This window comes from Microtus ochrogaster, chromosome 1 (genome assembly GCF_000317375.1).
Source record: "Microtus ochrogaster isolate Prairie Vole_2 chromosome 1, MicOch1.0, whole genome shotgun sequence".
In the NCBI taxonomy this organism is placed as follows: Eukaryota; Metazoa; Chordata; class Mammalia; order Rodentia; family Cricetidae; genus Microtus; species Microtus ochrogaster.
The window spans coordinates 19,805,900-19,832,162 of record NC_022009.1 but is presented as its reverse complement, the minus strand read 5'-3'; the positions used below and the strand labels follow the sequence as shown (position 1 = coordinate 19,832,162).

General features: G+C 43.8%; 1 protein-coding gene across 5 annotated transcripts in view; it reads right to left on the bottom strand.

The window, feature by feature from the left end:
- Window positions 1-2,294: 2,294 nt before the first annotated feature.
- Window positions 2,295-26,263, bottom strand: part of Pcnx1 (pecanex 1) — a 149,830-nt gene continuing 125,861 nt past the window's right edge. For all 5 annotated transcript variants that reach the window (XM_005343300.1, XM_013345956.2, XM_026779907.1 and 2 more), the window contains 12 exons: window positions 23,344-23,402; window positions 19,713-19,928; window positions 17,773-18,026; window positions 15,691-15,921; window positions 13,560-13,660; window positions 12,517-12,667; window positions 9,542-9,772; window positions 8,126-8,400; window positions 6,527-6,732; window positions 4,567-5,009; window positions 4,090-4,230; window positions 2,295-3,976 (listed from right to left, as the gene is read on the bottom strand). In XM_005343300.1, coding sequence (XP_005343357.1) covers window positions 3,836-3,976; window positions 4,090-4,230; window positions 4,567-5,009; window positions 6,527-6,732; window positions 8,126-8,400; window positions 9,542-9,772; window positions 12,517-12,667; window positions 13,560-13,660; window positions 15,691-15,921; window positions 17,773-18,026; window positions 19,713-19,928; window positions 23,344-23,402 — 2,449 coding nt within the window. In that variant the 3' untranslated portion in view covers window positions 2,295-3,835. The remainder of the gene's footprint in view (window positions 3,977-4,089; window positions 4,231-4,566; window positions 5,010-6,526; window positions 6,733-8,125; window positions 8,401-9,541; window positions 9,773-12,516; window positions 12,668-13,559; window positions 13,661-15,690; window positions 15,922-17,772; window positions 18,027-19,712; window positions 19,929-23,343; window positions 23,403-26,263) is intronic.

Sequence of the window (26,263 nt, the reverse complement as noted above, 5' to 3'; positions counted from 1 at the left end):
CGTATTCAAGCAAGGGTAGATCCTTCCGGACCTAGTTGATAACCACTCGCTTTCCAACTACAGCTTGTGAATAGGTAACACGTTTCAACCGAGATGGCTTGAGTGTGCATCAACTAGATGATTGTGAAAGAGAAATGAAGAAAAGGGCTGGCTTTAAACACTTGTTTTTAAAAATGCCTCTTATCCAACACATTAAAATTCATACCACCTAAACATACACTGCAGTTATCTAATTTACCTCCTCTTGATCAGTAAAACTCAATATCCATCCAAGACTCAGACAGAAAATTCAAAGGCTATCAACAGGCTCCACGCACTGTTTGAGTCTTAACTGTGTCTCCATTGGTCTTGGAGTTACAGAAAATGCCTCTAGAAGGGACTGATCCTATCTGAACAGTACTGTCCCACAAGGAAAAGTTGAGTGGGTCTGTGTCCAAAGTGACTTTACACAACTACTAAAGAGATGAGAAATACTGATGACTTACAAATAAAAACCCAGGAATAAATCTGCTTGTATCAATGAGGAAGTGTTTTAAATCTAAGAGCAATTAAACTGGACAGCAGTTTGTATTTAAGTAGCTAGTAAACAGAAATTCAAAGAGATCTCACACACCACCTTTTTCCCCGAGTTACATATTTAGAACAAAGGATGCTAAAAATTTAGCTAAAAAGAGACAATTTTAGGCACTGGGCAAACATTAGATACCCAGTTTTTGATGAATTGTTCAAGACAGCAACCCATTGTGTAAGTTCCAGGCTGAGGCATAAAGGTGCTGGCAGGAAACGGGGCAGAATTTACATAGGCAATGTGTCCCTTGCTCAAGTGTGAGCTGTGTTTTCTATTTTGATAGGAGATAGAAATATAGACTAATCTCCAAAGTGTTCATAGTGAGTTACGTTTCCTACAAGATTGCATGTGCACTGCTTGACAGTCAGTACCCAGAGTCACTCTCTAGGTGTCTTTCAAGAGAGAAATATTGTTTGTTATCTTCTCGTTCAAAGACTGGAATTATCATCAATATACTTGAAAATTTTTTTTTTCCAAAACACCTCCAATCTAATGGACCTTTATTCCCTGCTAGCGGAGACAGAATCAGAACACTGAACTCTTGTAAAGTCCCCCCCCCAATCACCACCCTCCCCAGTCCCAAATGCAGCATCACTGCATGGTAATCTAGACTCACGGACAAAAAAGTAAAGCTCCTTAGCAAAAAGTCTTATCAGCTCCTGAAAACACCACAGAAAGGGAGGCCCCAGTTTAGGGACACAAATAGACTTTGTTTTTGTCACTGAAGATGAAATCAAGGCCATTCCAGGATTGTCCTCTCAAAGTGATAAGAAATAAGAAAGTCAGGGACTTCACTCATACAGTTTTATCTAAAGGAAATCGAAAGTTAATTACTTACAAAATTAGTTAAAAGCACTGAAGTATGCTGGAATTTTGTACTTTTGTGAGAAGAAAGGCTGAGCAGAAAAATCTAAAATACTAGCTTGCTATCCAGGAGGATACTGGGAGGAAAAAAAACTATAATAAATTAAATCTTAAAACACAAATCTTCAATTATCACTATCCCCTGCTGTAATTAGAAAAGTGGTTTTAAGGTCACCAGTTTTAGATTATAAAACTAAAAACAAGACTTCTCTTGGGTTCCTAATTTATAAATTTAATAAAGTTATATGGTGACAACATCTTATTTCAAGAAAAATGTCCAACTTTCTCAAATCAATGTACATGTTCCATACAGGACCCCGTCTTACATATGGAATCCTACTTTCAGAGCATGTAATACCTAACAGTTATGAGGGGGACCAGGCATAAATACAATTCTGACCTTTGGCCAAACCACCTAAAGTTCATCTTCTGATGCTTTCTCTGTGGCAAGACGGATCGTCCCCCCTTTAGATTGCACACCCTCCACTTCTCCACCTAGGAAAAGATCAAGCCCATTTTTGAACAGGGAACACACAAGTATCTGGGAGCACAATTCCGCTGGGAAGTTTTCAACACAGACAGACAGGCTGGATTTCCAGCTTCAGAAAGATCACCACTACTGAACATACCGTACAGCACGGATCTGCGCACACGAGCTAACAGAATAGAGCAACAGGAGCAGGAAAATACACTTGAAAGTAGTCAATTTAGAAATAGAAAGGGCTCCTTTTGAAAAGGTTCAATTAAGTCATTTGACAAATATTTTTAAACAATAAAGTTTGCAAAGTTTGAAGTCTATGGAAATGTCAGTACAAGGCACATTGGATTCTGAATGACCACTGATTTTTAAAATAACAAGGAGAAAAACCAACAGGGTTAGAAGCACAGGTGTGGAGAGACGCCTCCCGGCTGCTGTCAGCTCTCACCCTATCTCCTGTACCGTCAGGACACTTGTGACCAGGAACCTAGTCAGTGGGGACAACAGCTCTCTCCTCTCAGCTCCCACAGAAGCCCCTGAGTTAACTGGCCAGTGCCACACTGTGGAGTGGTCACAGTTCAGCTGGATGACCGGCTTCTTCCTGCCGTCTGTCCATGGGGAGACAGATGGCGGCTCCCAGGTGCTCAGGAGACGGGCAATTTTCTTTGGAGTTTAAAACAAAGGGGATTTGAAAGCATTTAGAAAATGCTTAAAGTTGCAGTGAAATTAAACTGCAGCTTGCACGCAGCCGCACGTTAACCAAGGTACACACTTCCCTGAACACATGCTCCTAAAAAAACCAACAGAATTATGAGACAACATATGAATTAAGTCAACTTCACAGTTATAAATATTTTAAATGACAGGTATACACTATAAATTACAGGAAATAAATTCAAGTAATAGAAAAAACACAGAAGCAGCAAAGTGCAGATCTGCTGAGACCGCAGGACAAGAACGGCGCCACATAGACCATTTTGTTTGAAAAAATTTTACTTGAGAAACCGAACTTCATGTGAATGACTTCAAGAGCTAGGAACTCTTCAAATAAAAGGCAAATCCTTTCTTTAAGTTCCTGGGCCTTCATCTTCTTGCAAAGCAAAAGCATGTTCCAGAAGCAACTCCACAGAGCCTGCCACCAGCTGGGAGGAGCGTGTGGCACACGTCAGATGCGACAGGGCAGCTGGCGGTGGCACACGCCAGGCCGAACCTCTGGTCACCAGCTCTGGGAAACATCAGGGATGAAGCTATGTGTGTGTCTCCAGAGTCCAGCACACTAACAGAAAGGGGACAGCAGTTCCTGCTGGCTATGTGTCAGGAAAGGGAGGGGCTAATCCTGAAGGCAATTTAAATAATGGTATTTTATTTTTATATATAAATAAATGTTCTGAGAAATCTCAGATTTAGTGCATTGCTGTAAAAAATTAGTGCAGTTTTTTTTTTCATTAAAGTTTTTAGCTTTCAAGGAATAAGATAAACCTACCTCTATCCATCATCTTCCTCACTGTACATTAAACTTTTATACTGTTAGGTGTCGAACCCAAAGTTCCCACATGGATCTGTTTGTAAAAATCATGGTCAATGGATTTCATTTTCTACGACAAAAACCATGGCAACTGTTTTTGGCAATGAAATTAGAAAAATATGAGCTCAGAGTTAGAGACAAGAGTCTGTGGGTTAAAGCATAAATGCATAGAGAGCCTTTCACAGACAGGCCCCAACAGAATTTTGCCTTTCATGCAGCTAACTTAAAAAAATATTTCAGCTTTATTTGGGGATGGAGACAGCAACAGGAGTCGGGTTGGAGGCGCTTAACCAAGCCGCTGTTCAAGTCTCTGCTGTGAAGGGCAGGCAGTCCCTGCAGGTGAACTTCGGCAACCGTACTTTCTCAGCCAGAGAAAGGAGTGCAGGGGTGCAGCGCAGGCTCACACTTCGGCCCCCAGTTCTAGCACCCCAGTTTCAATCACAGTCACGTATTTATCGTCAATCTGGACCAGGAGCACTGTCTTGTCGATGTGGGACCTTGTACCTGGGTCTCTGCTGCAAGGCACCCATCGGTGAATCACCTGGTAATCAGAACAAAAAGAGCAGTTAGGCCTTGAAGGCACCACACACTCAGCCCCCAGGGCAGCTCTGTAAGGACTCAAGCAGACACAGCCCAAACCGAAGGGGAACTTACGTGGCCTTCCATGCCCTCCTGAGGACTCCAGTCTTTCCAGCTGTTTCTCCCCGCTTTTAACCGAATTCCTTCATCAGGCCACTGAAGTTCCTTCCTCTTTGACAGGTTGATCCCTTCCAGAATCTGACTGAGATCCACAATCTAGACAGATACGTATTTCAATTCATATTTTCCCTTGATGATGAAAAAACCTAAGACTAAGCAAAATTTCTCTCAGAGGACTCTTTGCACTTTAAATTCTCTACTGCTTACTGTGGATTTTTCTTTTTTTTTTAAAGAATGAAAATCTAAACAGCCCAGAATCAATTCCTTTTGGACAAACTTCCTCTCTCAGTTTTTAAGTTGGCAGAAAAATTTCCCCAACATTGCAAAGTGCTCCAATCCCTCACCTAAGTAAATGACATTTTCACAGGAGCCCCCCATTCAACAAGAAAACAGACAAAAGCGAAGCAGCAGGAAGGCTCTTGGCCTGCTCACCTGGACCCTGTAAATCACCTCTCCCTTTCTGGCATGGGAACTGTTGGCAGGACTTAAGGTGCTGCCCGGCTGGGCCTCAGGGGCTCCGCTCTGGCTGCCTTCTGCCCCAAGAAAGCCCACAAGGGTGTGGTGCTTGCAGGCCGGGATGCTCTGGCTAGAGCTGCTGGAGGAGGGCAGGCCGTGCTGCACACAGACCGTGCCGCCCTGGCTGCTGCCTTCCATCTGGTTCACCATGGAGAGGCGGGACTGGATGGATGAGGGCAGGTTTCGAAGAGATATCTGGCTGGTGGAGGAGCGCCGACATGGCACGAACCCCGTGGTGGACATCCGGAGGGACGAGTGCCGGCTGCTGTAGCAATAGGATGACTGGCTGGCCATGGAGGCTCGAGCTGGGGACTGTCTGACCAGACTGGACTGCACCGAGTGGGCGCTGTGGCTAGTGCCTGGCAGGAAGCAACGACAGCCCCCATCAGCAGAAGACAAGCCACACCTGGGCTGCGTGCTGTGCTTTCTTCAATGTCTCCCTCAGCAATCACTCCTTAACTTTACAGAATTTAACATTTATGTCTAAAACTTTAAAGGTTACAAAAAAGAAATAAATACCTGAGATCTATTTTCTTGTATTTCTATAAAATTATTTTTTTGTTTCTTAAAAGCTTTTTAAAATTCAAATTCTACAGTATAAGAAAAAATAATTTATAGCAAATATTTGGATTTAAGGTTAGAATAAATGCTAAAATATTTTTTTACAGAAATATTTCAGACAAATAAGAATGTAAAAAAAATAAATGAGATAAGTTACTTTGGAAATGACAGAATCAGAAATGTTTAAAGGCACTGTGTGGGGATAGAGAGATGGCTCAGAAGGTAAGAGCACTGGCTGCTCTTGCATAGACCTGGGTTCGATTTCCAGCACACATGTAACAGTTTCCAACCATCTGTAACTCCAGTTTCAGGGGATGTGACCCCTTCTTCCCCTTCTTCCGACCTCCACAGGCACTGCACATATGTGCTCACTCACACATAAAATAAAAATAACAACACAGCCTGGTTTCACATCCATGTGGAATCCAAGTGTCAAACTCAGAGGCCAAGAGCAGAATGGCAGCTGACGGGGCAGGGTGGGAAGCAGGGGCCGCGGAGCTGCAGGGCTGGAAGGGCAGCTTCTGGAGGGGACTGCAGCACAGGGCTCAGTGCTACAGTGCGTGCGAAGATTTGTGTGCCTGAAAAGTGAGAGAGAGAGAGAGAGAGAGAGAGAGAGAGAGAGAGAGAGAGAGAGAGAGAGAGAAAGGCAAGTACACAAGGACATGGCTGTGCCTGAGCTAGATTTACTCAAGAGGCAGGTAACAGGAGAAGCTCATAGTGGAAGGCTCTGAGGATGCCCACTTAGAGAAACCTCCTGCAAAGACTCTCAGGGCTGGGCATCAGGTCACTTACGAGGTCTGTCACACTGAGTCCCTGTGATTACAAAGATTTACATACAAAAATACTGTAAAGTCAGAAGAAGCCTGCTACTGCACTACAGGATAAAAATTAGATAAAATACAACACATATATTATTAGCTTTTAAAATGTAATATATATATTATTATATATAAAATGTAATATATATATATTATATATATATAATTTTTTTTTTTTGAGACAGAGTCTATCTCTATAGTCCTGGCCATCCTGTAACTCACTCTGCAGGCCAGGCTGGCTTCAAACTCAGAGATGCTGGGATTAAAGGTGTGCACACAAACCCGTAATATTTTGCATAAAGCAAGTGAAGTACAAGATTTATACATGTGTATCAATGACTGATGTAACAATGCTATAATGCACTACTGGATATCAAGGAAACACCATACTTCCTATTACCAATACACACTCCTACTTCACACACACACACACACACACACACACCCTGGCTGCACAGTAAGGGGCCAACATCTAACATAACTTTTTCTTGAGTTACCTAGTGTTGGAGGATACGATGTGGTGGGTGGGTGCAGCCCTGATCCTGCTGTCTGTCCCTGGTTTCCAGTGCTTCCTTGGGACCCGGTGCTGTGGGGATCACTGACTGTGGCTGCGTTGGTACCAGGACAGGTAGTGCCACCTCCAGTGTCAGAATCTTCAATATTGCCACCACTGTTACAGCCAGCTCCACAACCTTTCCTTAACCTGGAGACAAATTCCAAGGTAGAAAGCATTAGCCCTGGATCACTTCAAACAACCCTCTGATCCTTTCCACACTTCTGGGGTACCAGGACTGTCATAGCTACCTCCCAAAGTCATTACGGTAAAATGAGGCTCGGGAACAAGTCCCCTTCCCAAGAGTGGCTTGAGAAGCACGTCGTGCCCCTCCCCCGCATCCCAACTCCTCCCACCAAGTCTACAGTTCTGCACCCACTGTCCATACAGTGTAATGAAGAACTGCAGAACAGCTGCGCTCTCAGGACCCCAGCTGGATCCAGCAATCTTTGTCATCTGAAACAGCATCCTATAGCCCAGGCTGCTCAAGGACTCTGTATATATTCTTAAATTCTCCTCCTGCTTCAGTGCCCTGAATGCTGGGATCACAGGTACAAGCCACCACACCAAGCTTTGGCAACAGAATTCTTGCCAGTATCTGTTGAGCACAGAGACCCAGTTTGTCTACACTGCTGCTGTATCTGCTGCTAGAGCGCTGCTTCATCTTGCTGTTTGGCTTTTGTTGTTTTAAATACAGGAAGACTAACAGCTGCCCTAATGGGGCAGGCTTACCTCGGTTTGGTACTGGACACCCTGCGCCAAGAACACCCTTGGTCCCAGCAACCTATCTGTATGCTACCTCTCCCAGGGGTCAGTTTCTGGCAGGCACTGTAGCTAACAGAGGTTTTCTGAAAATGAAACCCTGTGAATACTCTTCTGGCTTATGCTGTTAGACAGTAACCTAACCTGAGTCTTTAAGCACTGGCTAGTCCTTGGAAAATTTAAAGACACCACTAAGAGTCTGTAGCTCTAGCTCACATTCTGTTTCCTAGTGCTCTGATAAATAGAAACTGAGAACAATAACCTATAGTTGTCCTTACCATCCACCGAACTACGACGCACCTATACCTGTGTCAGGCTTCACTAGACAAAGAAGGCAGAGGGAAACACAACACACATACTCCAGCACACTCAGGAACCACATCTGGGTGACGACTGGACTGCTGCAATGGTAACAGCTGGCTGTGTGGAGGGCCCCCCGCTGCTGAGAAGGAGTGCAGGAGCAAAGAAAGCAATCCACATGCAAGGTTCCAATGTCTTTCTCTTACGAGAGGCACGATGTCGCAGCAGAATGAGGAAGTTAAACACAGGAACAGGGGCAGAGGGAAAGCTAGAGTTCTGCTGACATCGCCACAGGTACATGAGCTCCACTGTTAGCTGAGCCTGACTAAGGTTTATCTCGGTTTCTGAAGGTAAGGAGCTGATTTCTACCTCCTGATGTTCAGGTGGAGTACACCCCAGCATCTCCATCTTCCCTACGAGCTTCCTAGGTGAGCTGACACACAGTGCTGAGAGAAAGCAGCCCAGGACACAACCCCACTACCTGTGCCAGGTGGACACTATGAAGTTTCGGATATTTCCCAAGCTGATTGGTCCCCCAAGAATTTCTTTGAGCTGGTCGTGGCTGTCAGAGTAAGACGTTGTCAGGGGTGACACAAAGATCGGGTAGCCAATAGGCTGATCACAAGATGAGTTTATCATGTTCCGCAGCGCCTGCTTTGCATTCTGGATGCTGCCTCTCTCGGGGTTCCGGTTCCGGAGAAAAACCAGCTCCTGCTGCTGCCCTGCCCAGAGACCTCGGACACACTCCTTATTCACCTACGGGACAGGGAAGGGCAAGGACAAAGGTCAAGAAAGGAGGTGCAGATGGGTGACACAGTGTGGTGACCAACTGAAAAGCTATGAACACAAGCTCACCTGTGAAAGGAGTTAGTCAATGTCTTCTTGAATAGCTGACTGCTAAGTAGTAGGCACCTATGGTATACTTTCTCTTGCTACACCTTCTAGAAACTAAGTAAAATGAGCTCCTTTGCCAAGCTAGTCCACTAGATAATGGTTTTGATGGAAAAGACAGGCAACACATATTTCAATTTGAGAGGATGTTTGTGATATTTTGGGGTGGATTAAAAGACTAGATAAAGATCGGTGGTGGACAAGATGGCTCCGCAGGTAAAGCTATTTTCTTCTAAGTCTGGTGACTTGAGTGTGACCCCTGGCGTCCTCCTGTGTGGTGGAAGGAGAACCAATTCCTGAAAGCTGTTGAGCTTCCACAGAATGCCAGCCGCACTAGGGTGTGTGCGTGCGCACACACACACTCTTAAAGAGATCAAAGTGAATCATGATAATTTCAAAAACCAACGTTCCCAAACCCCTAAAACATTTACACACATATATACACATACATGAACACTCACGTACGTGCAGACTGAGAGAGAGTGAGAGAGAATTTAAGGAACAAACCACTTACAGTCAGCTTTGAACCACAATGAAGCACAAGCTTTGCTATTCTCTTTTAAATGAGGAGAGCATCTCATTAGCAGTGGAGTGCTGTGGGTTTTTTGTTTTTTTGTTTGTTTCTTTTTGAGACAGGGTTTCTCTGTGTATCTCTGGCTTTCCTGGAACTCACTCTGTAGACCAGGTTGGCCTTGAACTCACAGAGATTCACCTGCCTCTGCCTCCTCAAGTACTGGGATTAAAGATGTGCACAACCACCGCCTGCCAAGTGTGGGCTTTTAAAGAAGGATACTGTTCAGAGTTCATATGAAATGAATAAAAGTCCACCAGCCCTGAAATAAACTAAACAAACTAAAGGCTTTATTGCATCTAAGAAAACTTCACAGGGCGGAGGGAATTCTGAAAGTGAGTGTTCATAAAGCAAAGTATAAGCAACCACACTTGGGAGGCTGGATTAAGACGCCTGACCAATCTCCCTTGTCACAGGCCTATGCTGCAGACTCACCTTGATGACCCTAAAGCTCAGGTGGCGCCGGTTGAGCATGATGATCTTGTACTCATTGGTGCCATCGTCCATGACATGCCGCAGAGCCAGCAAGGAGGGGGAGTTGGCGAGCACTGCACTCCGCCACGCTGGGTCCCCTTCGTGGGCTATCACTAGGTTCTTTTCATGAGACACGATGGCTTCATAGAGCACAGTGGGGTCATCATACTCGTCTGGAGAAGTGAAATGGTCCTAAACACAGAAATAGCACATGTAGATTTTTGGTTTTGTTTTGGAAAAAAGGAAAATAAGTTCTAGGATAATAAGCAAAAATTCTTACAAATGGGCTTAACTTCCTATTATACATATGAGTGCTGTTATGAACATGCGCATTACTGTTCTACTAACTGGGTTACTGTTTTATACATGTCTCAGTTCTTTAACCAACATTTTCTCCAAGGCTTTACATAACTAAGCATCATTTCCAAGTTTCATAAATTGTCTTTTTACCTCTTTCAAGGCAGTTTTCACATATTTATTTACACATGTTTAAAGTTTATAATTTTGTGTGTGTATAGTATGTATGCATGTAGTGGTCACAAAACAGCTCTGCGGAGTTGGTTCTCTCCTTCCACCCTGTCATAGGCTCTCAGGACTGAGCTCAGGTCTCCAGGTTTGTGCAGCAAGTGCCTTTACCCACTGGGCCATCTCACTGGCCTGCACACACAAGTTAAGAGCCTCGAAAGGTCTCTACATTGTGCTCTTTATAAGCTAAATAAACTTTCTATAAAGACACACATTTGTAATAGCTGCAACATGCAATTATCCTGCCCTTGCCCCTCCTCTCCATGTGACTGTACATAGACTCGGTATTCCAGTGCCACTCCAAGAGCCTCTTTGTCTCTGTGACCACTCAGCCCTACGATGGACATGTGCCATCTATTGTCTGCAAGACTGAGGCAGGAAGCATGAACGAGACAAAGGGAGCATCCCTTTTAAAACCTCCAAGTTAATAGGGGATTGAAGATACACATCAAAATAATCATAACTCAGATCTAATGTTATTCAGGAAATGCAGCTGTCTTACTGTTTGCTTTTGCACATAGCTAGAAGGTTGATGCAGGCATATACGCATCCCAGCTCAACCCCAGTAACTACAGCTCACGTCTGGCAGGGAAGAGGAGGAGTAAAAAGCCAGTCCCCAGGGTGCAATCTATGAAAATGATGCTGTGCACCTGAGTGACGAAGCCTAACAGTGGCCTGTCCTCCCTTCCCCGTTCCCTTCACCTGCCAGGGAGGCTGAATAACACCTTTACATGTAGCAAGACTCAAACTCAATGGGGGCAGAACTGCTTCCCAGGTTCAAAGTTCACAAATGGTAATCCTAGGTCAACACAGCTTCCAACACCGGGATTCATCTCTTTCACAATGAAAATCTTTTTTCAATTCATTTTATTTTTGCTTATGTATATATAAATATACACGTTTGTGTACAGATGTGCATGCGAGTGCAGGTGCCTGTACATGTCAGATCCTGGAGTGGAGTTAGAGACAGTTGTGAGCTGCCTGCTGTGGGTGAAGGGGATTGAACTTGGGTCTTCTGTCAAGAGTAGTATGGGGCTAGAGGGATGGCTCAGAGGTAGAGAGCAGAGCACTGGCTGCTCTTCCAGAGGTCCTGAGTTCGATTCCCAGCAACCATATGGTGACTCACAACCATCTGTAGTGAGATCTGGTGCCCTCTTCTTGTGTACAGGCCTACATGCGGACAGAATACTGCATACATAACAAATAAATAAATCTTTTAAAAAAATAGTTATATGAATTCTTAACTGCTGAGCTCTCTCTCTAGCTCCACGGATTAATCTCTTAAGAGCTCTGCCTTTGCAGAACCTATAGATAAAGTCTGTGACCTGCCTGACGGATAACAGCACTCTAACGACGACTCTGCACTGGCCTGGACCACAGACAAGACACCTCGCACACTGTGCTGCCTTTGGCAAGTGCTTACCGTGGGAGAGGTCCCTCCATCCACCTCTGCTTACTAGAATCAGTATGGTTATTTGGACGAGAAAGGAACTGACAGTGACAGTAGGACCGACACACGTTATCAGGCACACTAACTGCAGGTTTTAATCTTGTTCAAATGCTTCTTCTCACTGGCTTCAACTATAGAAAACGCAAGTTTTTATGCCGGAGTCTTGTGTTTAAGCCTGTAATCCCAGCTACTGGGGACGCTCATTAGTTCAAAGCCAGCCCGGACAACCTAAGGAACCTTTCTCTGTCTCTCAGAGCGGGCTGAAGATAGCGCTTAGCAGCAGAGCACCTGCCTAGAGTGCAGGAGACTCTAGTGGAATCCCTAGACAGTACTCCGCACCCCAGTGACCTGGACGCTGTCTTCTCTTTTAAATGTACCGAGTCTTGTCTCAAACTGCAGATCTGTAAGCACAGCTGAGTGACATGACCAGAGGAACAAGTGCCAGCACACAATCCACAGCGTGTTCCTCAAAGGGTCCAGGGCTTTGCAAATACATTTTGGGGTCCAATTTTCACTGCACTCCCTAGTAGGACTGTCAGTGACCACTGAGCCTGTCCTGACTGCCTGCTGCTCGGGGGCACACCAAGCAGAAGGCAGCAGCATGCCATCCTACAGGAGCCATGAGGCACTTGCGGCTGCCAGGTGTTTGCTGGGGACAGGAACTGCAAACACATGAAATCCAACAAGCGTTTCAGGGGTACACCCTCTCCTTTCAGTTTGCCACGGCTCCTAGATTATCAATGGTGATGGGCATCAATACTGAAATTCACTACTACCGTTACTATGAGAAACATGGGTTCAGGCTTCTGGGATTTAACGCCTTGCTAGGAGTCAGGCTTTTCCTAGATTCAGATGAGAGCCTTTCCAAAGGTTCCCCAAAACACAGCATGGAAATCAAACCATGAAGTATCAGCAAACCTCTGAAATGAATTAAAAAACACACAACCAATTCATCTCTTACCTGATGGAGTTTAATGGACATACGGATTCCAGGTACTACAACTTTCCTCAACAGTTCCATGTCAGCGAAAATCCACTCATCTCGGACTGAGGAAATCCTGAAGTCCCCTTTAAACAGGGCATGCAGTCCATAGAGGAAGGACTCCAGGTTACTGTGAGGTGGAGAGAAACGGCACATATTTTGACAGAGGTCTTCATGATACTGAATCTCCTAGCTGCTTTGCATCACAATCGTCTGGGGAGTTTTGAAAGCAGACTCCAGACACTGAAGTCTGAACTCCTTAGTGAGACTCCCAGGAAATGGGTCCTGTTTGCCTGGGAGCCTTGCTTATGAAGCAGGGAAATGGCTCGCAGAGACAGACAATGGGAGAGAGCCTGTGTAGCGAGGGAAATGAAGGAATCTCGTGTGAAACATGAAACCAGAGACATTTATAAAGTAGGAACTACTCCTTTAAAATACACGTTACACAAAATAATATAGACAAAGATTGTGAATAAATATAGGAAAACAAACCAGGGAAATTTATTAGAAAAATAGATAAAATATGAGACCAATAAAATCTTACAAAGTGATTATAAAATGCTCGAAGTCCATTAAATTGTCACAATTAGTAGCTATTCTCACAAATGGGAGGTTGAAAGCCAGTTAGTTACTACAACATAAGATGTTCAGCAAAAACATTTATAGAAAAATGAAATTTTCAGAAACTTTGCAATAAAATACCCCAAAATGAATGTTTCAAAACACAACTAAGTAGTCAAACAAAACACATTTAGTTTACATCACAGAGAGCTTCTCATGCTCGTTTACTGTATGTGTGCTGTGCTTCCGTGTGAATCTGTGTACCACACACCTGCCTAGTATTCACAGAGGCCATCAGATCCCCTGAAACTGGAGTTACAGACAGTTGTGAGATACCATGTGAGCTGGGAATTGAACCCAGGTCTCCTGGAAGAGCAGCTAGTACTCTTATTAATCACTCAGCCATCTCTCCAGCCCATCCCCTTCCCAATACCTTCTGGAAAACAGAGCGGCCTCTTTACCTGGACATATGGTGGGAGGCCGTTCCCAAAGCCCTCCGGCCCAGAACGCAGAGTCCATAACAAAGAGTCACCAGGGAAGAGTCTCTGTCCACATCTAGAGGCTTTAAAATAAAGAACATTAGATACCGGGAAGCTTTGTGGGTATGTAACAAATCAGAAAAGACCCCACGGGTAAGGCAGACAGAGAAAGGAAGAGCTGAACTCTACTGTCAGAGAAGAGTTCTGTTGATGGGATACTGTCTCAGAGGGAGAGCAGAGAGAATGAGGCAGAGGCCTGCCACACTGGTGAGTGTCCTTGAGCTTGGAGCCAGCGCATCTCCAAGTTTAGAGGGCTTTTCTAGGAGGAGGTCCTTCTGGGAAGGGATTTATGGGAGCAGAATTCTTGCTCTTAAGGAGATGGGAACAATTTTGATTTAATTAAAGAAAAACTATAGCAGAAGGGAGATATGGCTAGAAAATACCACTAATAACTTTATTCTAAAGGGACTGTATACAGTGGGTAAAATATATCCAGGGCTGAGTGGGCTGTCTGAAGGGGTTGGGGACACCCAGATCAGAACTGGGTCTCTAAAATGCTTATTTTATGTATATGAGTATTTTGTCTGTGTGCGCGCGCGCGCACGCGCACACGCACACGCACACGCACACACACACACACACACACACACACACACATATGTGTGCACCACAGGCATGCCTGAGGTCAGAAGAGGGCACTGGATCCCCCAGAACTAGAGTTACAGATGGTTGTGAGCCATCATGTGTGCTGGGAATCAAACTCAGGTCCTCTGGAAGGACAGCAAGTGCACTAAATGCTGAGCTACCTTCTCAGCCCCCAAGGTGAGCCTTTTGAATATATGGTGTATGGGCATTTAGTAGGATTTCTTCAAGCTATGGCCAAACGTCCAATAACCTGAGAGTACTTGAGGATGGAGGCCATTTCTGAGTAAGAAAATAATGTACTTCAATACTGTCCAAGCCACAAAAGGGATATTATAACAACATGCCCAGATGCATCAAACGCCCTTCAAATTTGAAAACATTGGGCAAAAACCCCTTAGACATGTCTCATGTATAAAAAAAAAAAAGCACCAGGACAGGCTCCAAAGCCACAGAGAAACCCTGTCTCGAAAAACCAAAATAAATAAATAAATAAATAAATAAATAAATAAATAAATAAATAAATAAATAAATAAAATAAAAAAAATAAAAAAGCAAAACAAATGAAACCACCTAGCTGCCTGTGGCACGTCCCTGGCTGGCCCGCCTAGAAGGGTGTGTAGCCTACTCATCACTGCTTTAGGACGGGTGACTCCCATCAGCATATGCTCTGCTGCATATCAGTGTAAAGTGAAAGGCTGCCACTCAGAGAGGGGCACAAAAAGGCACCCCATTCCTACTGATGCGAAGATGCTAAGATGGCAGGTTTCCTGAAAACAGCTGGGAAGTAAGGGCTAACGGGTTTGGTAAAGCCACAGACACTGGCTGTCAGGCACTGCTAACTCCAGGATACCAAGTAAACAGGATGCTGGGTGCTCAGCTCCACAGACCTTCCCTGAGAAGACAGTGAGCCCTAGCCAGTCTTGGGGTCTGTGGTTTTGCAGGGCTGGCCAGGGACACGACAGTGCTATACGCCTAGAAGAAAGAGTAGTTGAAAAGTCTGTATTTCATCTTACTTTAGGGCAGGACAAGTTGTCCTGACCCTGACGTGTGCATGGGGAAGCACTTACATCAATGTCATGGGGAGATTCCTATTTTAGGTCTATGATTTGGGTTTCCGGAATCAGAGTTTCCTGGGAGAGACCTAAAACACTCTTTATTTTCAAAGTGTTGAATTTTACCTAATTTCGTACTGAAAGTCCTAGGTCTACACTCTCCAGCAGCAGTCACGGCTGCACAAGCAGGCTATTTAGAAGGATTACAGTAAAACAAATGCCAGCAGGACGCTAAAAAAGGATGCTCTTCAGCTGTCTTGGCAGAGCTGGTTTGGCTCAAACATTCTGACACAGGCATGCTGCCTAACCCAGAGGATCTGAGAAGTGCAGGAAAAACTGACTCACAATAATAGGATATTCTCCCATTCTGTGAAAACCTGGATTCAGAGAGATACAAAGGCCACGCAACAGCTTACCTTTGCTCTCCGGGAAGAGCAGTACTCTATCCAGTTGAGGTAAATCACACAGAAACTCTCCCGAGATATGCCTGCCAGACGATGGTCATAGTCTTCGTCAATGTTTGGGTTAAAAGTCGGGTCCACGTCAACATAATTTCGGTCTGCACACAGACGCAGTCCTTCCTGCATTGTCTCATTCGCAAGCCACTCCTCTAACTTAGAGGAGGCTGTGACGTAATAAATGATCCCCTAATTAAGAAACACAGGGAATTCCAATCAAATCACAATGCAAAAATTCATTCCAATTTTTTATCACACCTACAGATAATTTAGCTCAAAATATTTAACACCATGTCCCATGCCTAATTTTAAGAAAGTTACTTCGAGCCTTCCTAGATGGAAACACCATCCAGTGCTTTATAATCAACCGTTGTGAGAGTCAAGTAACCTGTAAGCTCCACCAGCAAAGGGACCAGATAACTTCCTGAAATGCGGGCGTTGTAGCTCTCGGGAAATAACAAGCCACATGTTTTCATTCCCCTAGTCTGTATGAATCAACTGTGCTGGACATGCTTGATCACACGTGGGCGGGAGGTAATTAGGCAGGAAATGTGTCAGGATGTATGCTTGCCCCTGATTGGATCTGATGGGATAGGCAAGGAATTGTGGGTTTTGCCTTTTAAGTCCCTGCAAAACATGACTTGTGGCCATTCTCTGGGAACCTAGAGGTAGACCTGACCAGAGACCATCTTTGTGGCCTGCATTTAATTAAAGTTTGCTTCAAATTTGGCTCAAAATTGTAGAATTGTTCTTTCTCTTGAGAATCTTAGGATTAACACCATAAATCTGGTAAGGCAACTTGTAGCCTATCAATTTCAGTGCTTAAATTCAGGGTATTTTTAAAGAGGTGGAAAATTAGTACGCTGTATTTATTTTGAAATTTTTCTCACAAGAAGTTATTTAAACTTTTAGTGCTCCTAAAGTCAAGTGATAGAAATAAAGTAAAAAACAAACATAAAAGGAGGCACACATTCATACACATGCATGAAGACTCATACACATATGCACACAGACACACATGCACACAAAGACACACACACACACACACACACACACACACATACACACACGGGCACAAACAACCAAGTTAAGAAAAATGCAAATCAAGTTCTTTAGCTTCTTGGGTCTAACTGAATGGAAGGCTCAAGGTCCATCGAAATCAGCACAAATCCAGAACTTAGTGGTTATAATGAAAAACAGAAAAAATTCTGATGTGCAATCATAAAAGCGTGGCTTACCACATATTCCTTTCTTAAAAATACTGACTTTGTTGGGTCTTGTGAGACACGTTTAATCCCAACAGGGATTCAGAGGCCATGGGTCTCTGAAGATTCCAGATCAATCTGGTCTAGATAACAAGATCCAGGGCAACCAGGGCTATACAGTGATACTCGGTCAAACAAAACAAACCCACAATAACAAAAATAAAAAATTCTCTTCACCTATAAAGGACTAAGCTTGGCCAATAAGGGGGTCTGGTTTTGCCCTCTGGCCTGATAAGTCTCTTCATCTAGGACTGAGCTCCATAGTCTCAATGTGACCTTCAGAAAATCTGGAAACTTCTGTCAACTCCACCTGATTGCAGATCTGAGTGTCTTAAGAGCCACGCAAACCCATGCATGTACATGAATACACAACAGTCCTAAACCATAAACTATGAATTCCAGTTATTAGTGTAACAAGAAATAGTAAGACCTGCATGGGGTGGGGTGTATCATTATTTTTTTCCATGGGTATATTTTAATTGAGTTCTCTAGATACTAGACAATTTAAATCACTGCTCAGAAGCAAAGCACAAGTTTGAAAGGCTAGGAAGAGGAAGGTACTTACCTAGCTCCGAGCTTCATCTTTGGTACGCATATACTATTAGCATAGCAAAAATGAATGGATGCATACATGAATGAATGACTATAAATGTACATAGGCCTTTGTGTGTGCATGTGTGTGTGCGTATGCATGCATGCATGTGTGTGCATGTGCCTGTGTGTTTCTTTCCAAAGAAAGCCCTCCGGTACTCAGGTCTGAGGCACACACTCTTACCTTGACATAGTACGTGGTAAGTACTCTGCGGAGATCAAAGACTTGAAGCATGGAAGCAGCACTGTTGTCAGTGATGCTGTAGCCCTCCAGAATATACTTAGTGACGACCACTTCCCAAGCCAGCCAGCGTTGGCCAAATGCAGCATTAAAGGACAGCACATGAGGAACATGGCCAGGCTCACAGCAGCAAAATCCTTCATCTTCTTCCACACCTTCTGTGATGGCTTCCACTTCTCGCTGTTGACAATAGGTACCTTCAAAAAAGACAAGATCATTATAGACAAAGGTAAAGAAAAATAGCAACTGGGAAAATGAATGCCTACTGAGCACCAACAATTTAGAAAAGACGCCTCTTCTGGCAATTCAGGGTATATGACTGATTTGCCTTAGGGTAGTCCCCACCAAACCGCAGCGAACTCCAGAGCCCAGGCCGACTCTGTCATCTGTAAGAACTGCGTGCTTTAACCATGAAGGCCTGGGATTTGTGCTATGAAGCAGTGCTTTAGTTTCCACTAATGATTCTCCACAATTTTTTAATGGGTATTATAACTGCACTAACATCAAGCAAAGGCCAATGAGCAGACGCTCCTCCCCTAAAGATGTGCACTCATCACCAGTAAACAGTGGACAGATGCTGCCCCGTCAGGATAGGAGCTCCATGGAAACAGACACAGCAGAGAACAGTTTGTTCATCTCCTGGGCACTTCCCAGGCCAATTACCTTGACAAGAGAAACTATCCTCTGATTGGCTCTTTTCCCAAGAAAATGCTTCCTTGTTTTCCTTACAAACTAAAAACACCACAGAGACCTTCTTAGAAACTAGGCTAAAACTCTCCAGATGCATAATCCTCATTAGAAATATATTCAAAAACAAAACTTGAAATCTCTATAAAACAAACTTCATGTATACCACTCATGTAGATAAACTAGTTATTTTTGCAGGATCTGATAACCCAAGTTGGTATTTTTCTGAATGTATGATTTTCTATGGAGAAAGAACTGATTGGTTTGTCAGCACACAGAATTACAGAGGGCTGGTGTGTGTGTGGGGGCAATGAGGAATAACTGATTGAAGGTTTTACTTTGCAGTAATGATAATGTTTTGGAACTAGAGATGGTGGCTGCACACTGTGAATGTACACTAAAGGTCACCACTTCCTTTTTTTTAAACAGTTGTTTTTAGGTTATGTGATTTCATTTTAATTGAGAAGACTAAAGAGGGTTGGGCGTAGCAGCACACAATTCAATCCCAGCACTGAGGAGGCAGAGGCAGGTGGAGCTCTATGAATTTGAGGCCAGCCTGTGTACAGAGTGAGCTCCAGGACAGCTACGGCTACACAATAGACTGTCTTGAAAACAACACCAGCACCAACAACTATTGAGGGTAATGGTAGGGCATTTTATGATGGCTCAGTTAACTACTTTCTGGTTCACAAAAACTCAGTGTTCTATCTACACCTTCATCCTTGAACAGACATGTACAATTGGTGACAAGGGGCCTGGCAAGTGAAGAACAAGCAAGGAGGCAGCACCTGCAGGTAAGCTGGCCGATCTCCCACAGCACTAACATCATTCTTCTTTCAATGAGACTTGGGTGGAGGGGTCCAATACCGTGTTACAATCCCAGGGATCTATTTTCTAACTTTCCCCCCAAGATTTACTTATAATTTGATGTATACATGCGTGTCCCTGAGTACATGTACACGAACCCACACACATGCAAGCGCCCTTGGAAGCCAGGGGAGGGTGTCAGATCTCCTGGAATCGGAGTCGTTAGCCACCTGATCTGGGTGCTGAGACCTAAACCTCAGCCTGGATGAGCAGCAAATGCTCTTGCAGCTAAGCCATCCCCCAGCGGCCAATTCTGAACTTCTCATTTGGGATTTAAACATAGAAAACTTAGGCACTCTCTGAAAGTAAAGGGGCAATGGACATCTTACCTCTGAATTCAAGTCCCCGCAGCTGGAAAGTGACCAGGCCGTTGCCTATCTCTATCAGGTGTACTAATGCATTGAGATAGTCAGAGGCGAGGATGAAACAGTCCCCGGTACTATAGTTTCCCCACCTTCCTAACAGCAAATCCCCACAAAGACTGTGCTGCAGGGATCTGGTTAGATGTTCGTAGAAGATGGAATTCAGATTGTTGTCATCTGACCCTGTAAGAAACGATTTTAAGAAAAGTTGATTTCACTTTAAATACCTGTTGCATTGATGAACAAGATCATTAAAAATACTGAAACTAGCTAGTCAATGTAGCTGCAATCCCAGCACTCAAGAGAGGGAGGCAGGAAGACTGCCAGAGATTTGGGCCAGCCTGGGATACCGAGTGAGACAAAACAACTGAACAATCTAAAACTAAATTCCTCTATGGCTGTGTTTACATTTCTTTCACAAGAAAAAGAAAGACGCATGCCACACCCCTACAATTTGTACACAAAAACAAATCGGTGTTATGGTTTGGGCGTACCATGTCCCACAAAGGCTCATGCCTAGCCATGTGACATCAGTGGGAGGTGGTGCTAAGCAGAAGGAAGTACGGCAGCTCTACCAGAGGCTGTGCCAGCTTCCAGAAGCCAGATTAGTGCCTAGCCCAATCATCATCACAGAGGCCTCCACAGCAGCTGATGGGAGCAGATGCAAAGATCACAGCCAAACATTAGGCAGAGAGCCCAAACTGGAGATCTCCAGTGGGTACCTCCCCTTGGAGCTCAGGAACTCCGCAGAAGGGGAGGAGGAATCGTAAGAAAGAGACAGGAAGAGGACATCAGGAGAACATGGCACACAGAATCAACTAAGTAGGGCTCATGAGGCTCACAGGGACTGAACTGACAATCACGGAGCCTGCATGGACGGTCTGGGCTAGGTTCTCTGCACATACCTTGCGGGTTGTGTAGCTTGGTGTTCTTGTGGGACTCCCTGCAATCGGAGTGTATGATGGAGGGTGTCTCTGACTCTTAGGCCTGCACATAGAGTCCTCTCCCTCCTACTGGGTTGCCTCATCCATTCTCTCTTGATGAGGGTTTGTGCCTAGTCTTATTGTAACTTCTTAAGCTGTGTTCAGCTTATATCTTGGGGAGATGCTGTAAGAGGCCACTAGTGTGTTCCCGGCTGCCCAGATTCCCGAAATAACCACACAGAAACTGTATTAATTAAATCACTGCTTGGCCAATTACTTAAACGTATTGCCAGCTAGTGCTTACATATAGAAATAACCCATCTCCATTATTTTATATTTTACCACGAGGCTTGTGGCCTACTGGCAAAGTTTCAACATATCTGTCTCTGGCAGTGGCTCCATGGCTTCTTCTGACTTCGCCCTCTTTCTCCCAGCATTCACCCTAACTTTCCCTGCCTAACTAAGTTCTACCTTGCTATAGGCCAAGTCAGTTTCTTCATTCATTAACCAATAAAAGCAACACATAGACAGAAGGACCTCCCACACCACGGAGGTCTGCTCCTTTCTGAAGGGAAAAAGAGAAGAAGTGTATCTGGGGGGTGAGGTAAGGGGACTAGAAGAGTGGAGGGAGGGGAAACTCTGGGATGTATTCAAAACACAAAATTAAAATAAATAAAAAAAAGAAGCATGGCATGGGGACAAGGCTGCGAGAGTGACTGGCATCCTGGGAAGAGCAACTCCGCAGTCACATGCTCCTGGTCTTGAGGTTCCGCCTCAACACAAGCCCACAGCACATAGCTCAATGGGGCCAGGCAACCACAAACTTCCACCTCTGAAACTGTGAACAGAATACATCCACCCTTCTTTGAAGCTGCTTATCTTGGGTATTTTATCACAGCAGTGGAAACCTCATCAACACACATAAGATAATGCGCAACTTTTCAGAATCCAGGGTTAAAGTCAAGGGGCTGGATCTGAGTTTCAGCTGCTGACAAGCCCCTGTCAATGCCAGCTCTAGGAGTGCCCTCTTCGAGCATCGGGGTGCGCGCGCGCGCGCACACACACACACACACTCATGCACACACACTCACGCACACACACTCATGCGCACTTAGAAAGTAAACCCTAAAGAGTTAGAAGTCCTAACACCCCTCTAAGGGTTTCAGTTTGTGCAGTTCAGGGATCCGATTGGATGCACCCTTTGGCATTATTTATGATTCAAGGACTGTTATTGTCATTTAATGAAACACACCTTTCCATTAAAATATACAGGATACAGAATCCAAGAAACAAAAAGATGATCTGGTAAAGGAAGTTGGTAAGACTATGTAAGATTTTAACAAAAACTAAACAAAGAGAAATGAGTCAAAACCCAAACACTGTGAAGGCTCCGGTGCAGCAGACACAGCAGCACCTGCAGAGTTGGACATGAGGTCACACTGAAGAAAAGCACAAGCAAAACCACCACGGATTCACGACAGCCCCAACCACCTTCGCTGGCATCCCACCCACAGCAGCAACGCCTGGGCTGTAGTCTAAGTATTGGAGAAGAGCAAATATTCAAGGCTTGGAAATTTTTTTAAACTCACACTAACTATACATTAAGACAATGAGGGGGAAATGAGAGTCTAATTGCATCCAGTTATGTGTCTGGTCATAAAAAAGGTGTGTAATTTCTTCCTAAGGATGGTGTTACCAGTATCTGAGAATTCCAAGTCCGTGTGAGCACATGCTGGAAATGGTTTTTCTCCTCCATGAGATTGTAAGTGAACAATGCCAAGTAAGGGGCTCTTCCTGGTTTAATTTTATAACTGAAAATCAATTTGATTCTTAGAGTTTGGTTTCTCAGATGGGCAGAGCATTTGAAGAAATTTATGCATTAAATGGAAACATATTCTAGTCTATTTGGGAGCAATGATAAATAGTTTCCTGAGCTAATTAACTAACTCATTAGTTTCATATAGTTGGAGCAGTAAGGTTCCCAGGATTTGGTTGATGAGATTTTCTAAATAAGCTAAAAATCAAACATTGGATAATGATACCACAACCAAAATTCTGCCCACTGAATCAGTATCTTGGGTGAGTATTGGAAAATCCCCAGGACATCTATGCACACAATTAATTAAATAAAATTCAATTTTAGTATTTACTTAACACTTGAGAGAAAGGTATAAGGAAGGACACATGTTGGCAAAGGCATCATTCTTATCCAGTTTTCATCTGACTTTTACTTAGCTTACATAAGGACTATCTTCAAATGGCATATTTAAAATTTTTGTTGTCATTCGTAAGATACACCCTATCAAGAAACAGTATATACACTGGAAATGTTCTAGTTCATATATACAACGCTTTGCTAAGGTAAAAAGGAAAAAAAATGAAGGATATATGGTTTTCAAGAAATTAATATTGTAATCCAAGCCTTCAGGAGTCTGAGGCAGGAGGATAGTGAATTAAAGGCCAGTCTGTACTACACTGAAAGTTTGAAGTTAGCTGGGCTACACAGAGATCCTGTGTCAAACAGAACAACTTTTAGAGGGTTTATAGTAAGCAGGGAGTGAAGCTATGAACGCTGAGAGGCTGAGTGTGTGCGTGTGTGTGCACGCACAGATACGTGTACAGGAACACACAGAAAGCAAATCCTCTGACTGCCTCGTTGCAGACAGGACTATTACCTGGATTTCTATCAAGCTGAGAAGCCAATCTGGTATTTGAATGGTCCACACGTTTTGTGCTGAAGAAAACAAAACAAAACATTTTTAGTATTTTATACTTTAAAAAAAAAGCAAGAGAAAAACTACAAGACACAGATAAATTCCATTTCTGTAGGAAAACCTCTGGGGAAAAGCTATGATTAGATAATAACCAACTTGACAGCACAGACTTACAGTTAAAATTTTTATTTTCTTCCTTTGCATCTTCACAACACATAAACACAACAGCTCTCCCCTGTTCATTTTTCACTAGAGCCTAAAAAGACATCTACGAGTGTACTGCCAACAGAAATGACCAGGAGAAAAGAACACAGACTGCATACAGCCCTCCCAAGTGCACCTCTATGGAAGTCTCTTCCCAGGGAACGCACACCTAGGAATGTCCAGAGGTCCTGTGGTCCACAGAAGGCCAACTTCCCCAATGGAGTCAGCAGACCAAAGGCTCTTGGTTTTCAGGTCAGAACTATCCTAACACTGAACTGCGCTCGCTGTTTCTCACCACATGACACTGGCACTGGCAGCGTAGAAGCAGGGCCTTCCAAAGTGGTACCCGAGCATGAAGCAAGGCAGGGCCCACACAGTACTCAGCCTTCACTGCCACACATGTTAGGTCAGTTAACTCATCTTCTAGAAATGTCCCAAAGAAAGAGCAAAGCTCAAAGTCTGAACTCTCAACTCCTTGGTACAGGCCACATAACTATTCTATATGCAAGACGAGACAACGCAGAAAGCATTCCACCCGCCCTGAAATGCTGCACTGTCTGGAGGGACTACTACCAGTTCAACTGGTGACTTTCCCTCTAAGGACCAGTTCCTTCAAGATGGTGAGCAAAGTGTAAGACTACTCAGATGTGCTGCCTTACAGGCATTCCGCAGCACAGACAAGGCAAAGCCCATTACTTTAAGGGAAACGCGGAGGCAGTTCAAAAACAAAAATTAGTTTTGGAAAACTTGTATTCCAGTCATGAGTGTGACAACTTCCTAGAGCAATGCACTTCACGACTCTTCTGAGATTGGTGACACTGTGAATGCCTTTTTAAGGAGACTTGGAGAGCTAGTTCAAGTTACTCAACCATGCCATTTTCAAATGACCAATAAATGCTAGAAATTATGTACAAGCAAAAATCTCATTCAAAGAAAATGAATGGATCAGTCCAGACAAGACACACTTCTAAACGCTCCGAGATTCACTTTAGATTCTACCCTACAAGGATTATTTATTTATTTACTTATTATGTAAACAATATTCTGTGTATGCCTGCAGGCCAGAAGAGGGCACCAGACCCCATTACAGATGGTTGTGAGCCACCATGTGGTTGCTGGGAATTGAACTCAGGACCTTTGAAAGAGCAGGCAATGCTCTTAACCTCTGAGCCATCTCTCCAGCCTCCCCCCCACAACTATTTTTAAGAAATAATTATTTTCCAGGCAATGGTGGCACACGCCTTTAACCCCAGCACTCAGGAGGCAGAGGCAGGTGAATCTCTGGATTTGAGGCTAGCCTGGTCTACAGAATGGGTTCTAGGACAGCCAGGGCTACACAGAAACCCTATTTTGAAAAACAAAATAAAAAAAAAACAAATAACCCCCCCCCCCAACAAAAATAAACAAAAAACCACACTGCCATTTACTTTTTGTGTTTTGGTGAAAAATCAAAGAAAGACACCTACAACTGTCTTAATACTTCTTTCTTGGGGTTAGAGAGATGGCACAGTGGTTAAAAGCATGGGCTGCTCTTGTAGAAAACCTGGGCTGGGTCCCCAGGACCCACATGGTGGCTCACAACTATCCCTAATTCCAGATGCAGGGGATCCAGTACCCTCTTCTCAGTTCCTCGGGTACCAGTCAATACGCAGTGCACATGCAGACATGAAGACAAAACACTCAAAACATTTAAAAAGTCTTTTTCAACTGTGCATCTGTGAGGACAAATTTCTTTCTTCATTTCAATCAAATGACATACTGCAAGAGAGTGGATGCACAAGTGTGGACCTAACCTGTCTTTTAGCAAGCAAGACATTAAAGGGTTGCCAAACTGGAAACAATGCAATCTTATTAAAATTTTGGTAGGCAGAAAATACTCTTAGTTTAAAATGATATTTATGTTAATATGGGATATGCTTTGAAAAAAAAAAAAGACAGGGTCTTGTCAGGTAGATCAAGCAGGCTTCAAATTTGTAATCCTCACACTTCAGTTTCTGAGTTCTGGAATTATAAACAAAGTGGCTATTTTCTATTTTTAAATAAATAAACACTTGCATTTTAAAGAGGTTCTTTGAAAATATTATTGAATAAAACTTCTATTTAAATACAATGACATCTTGAATATTTTTATGGGTACCAAAAATATTGCTACAAACTGTTAAGAATTGGTATCACAGAATATAACTTCTGGCTAGAACTTGGCCTAGAATAGGATATAGAAAGTAATGAAAATTCACCAAAATGGTGACCACCACCTGCAGTGTTAGGAGAGGGCCAGAGCAGAAATGTCAAGTGTACAAGTTGGCTCACTGTGCCACTCCTGAGACCAGCATCTTCCTGAGTAAAAATGCCACTGCATGGCAGGCAGTGCAGAGAGAGGCATTGTGGGACGGTGAGAACTACACATCCAACATGTTAATACATGCCCAAATGTTCTTGTTCCCTTACTGAGAATGCCTCTTTCAGCAACTTTCCTTAAATAAGAGCCTATGTGGACAGACTCTGGGCAAGGACTATCCTAAGCAGCAGATTAAACAGTTAGTCTAATGAGCAAAGTCTGCACGGGAAACTGTTGGAATGAAGTTATCAGAAACTTTTCTTCCTGAAGAGGCAAAGGAATCTATAAAAGGTGAGCTCTATAAATAAGAAGGTGAATCCAAAGACAAACATATAGGCA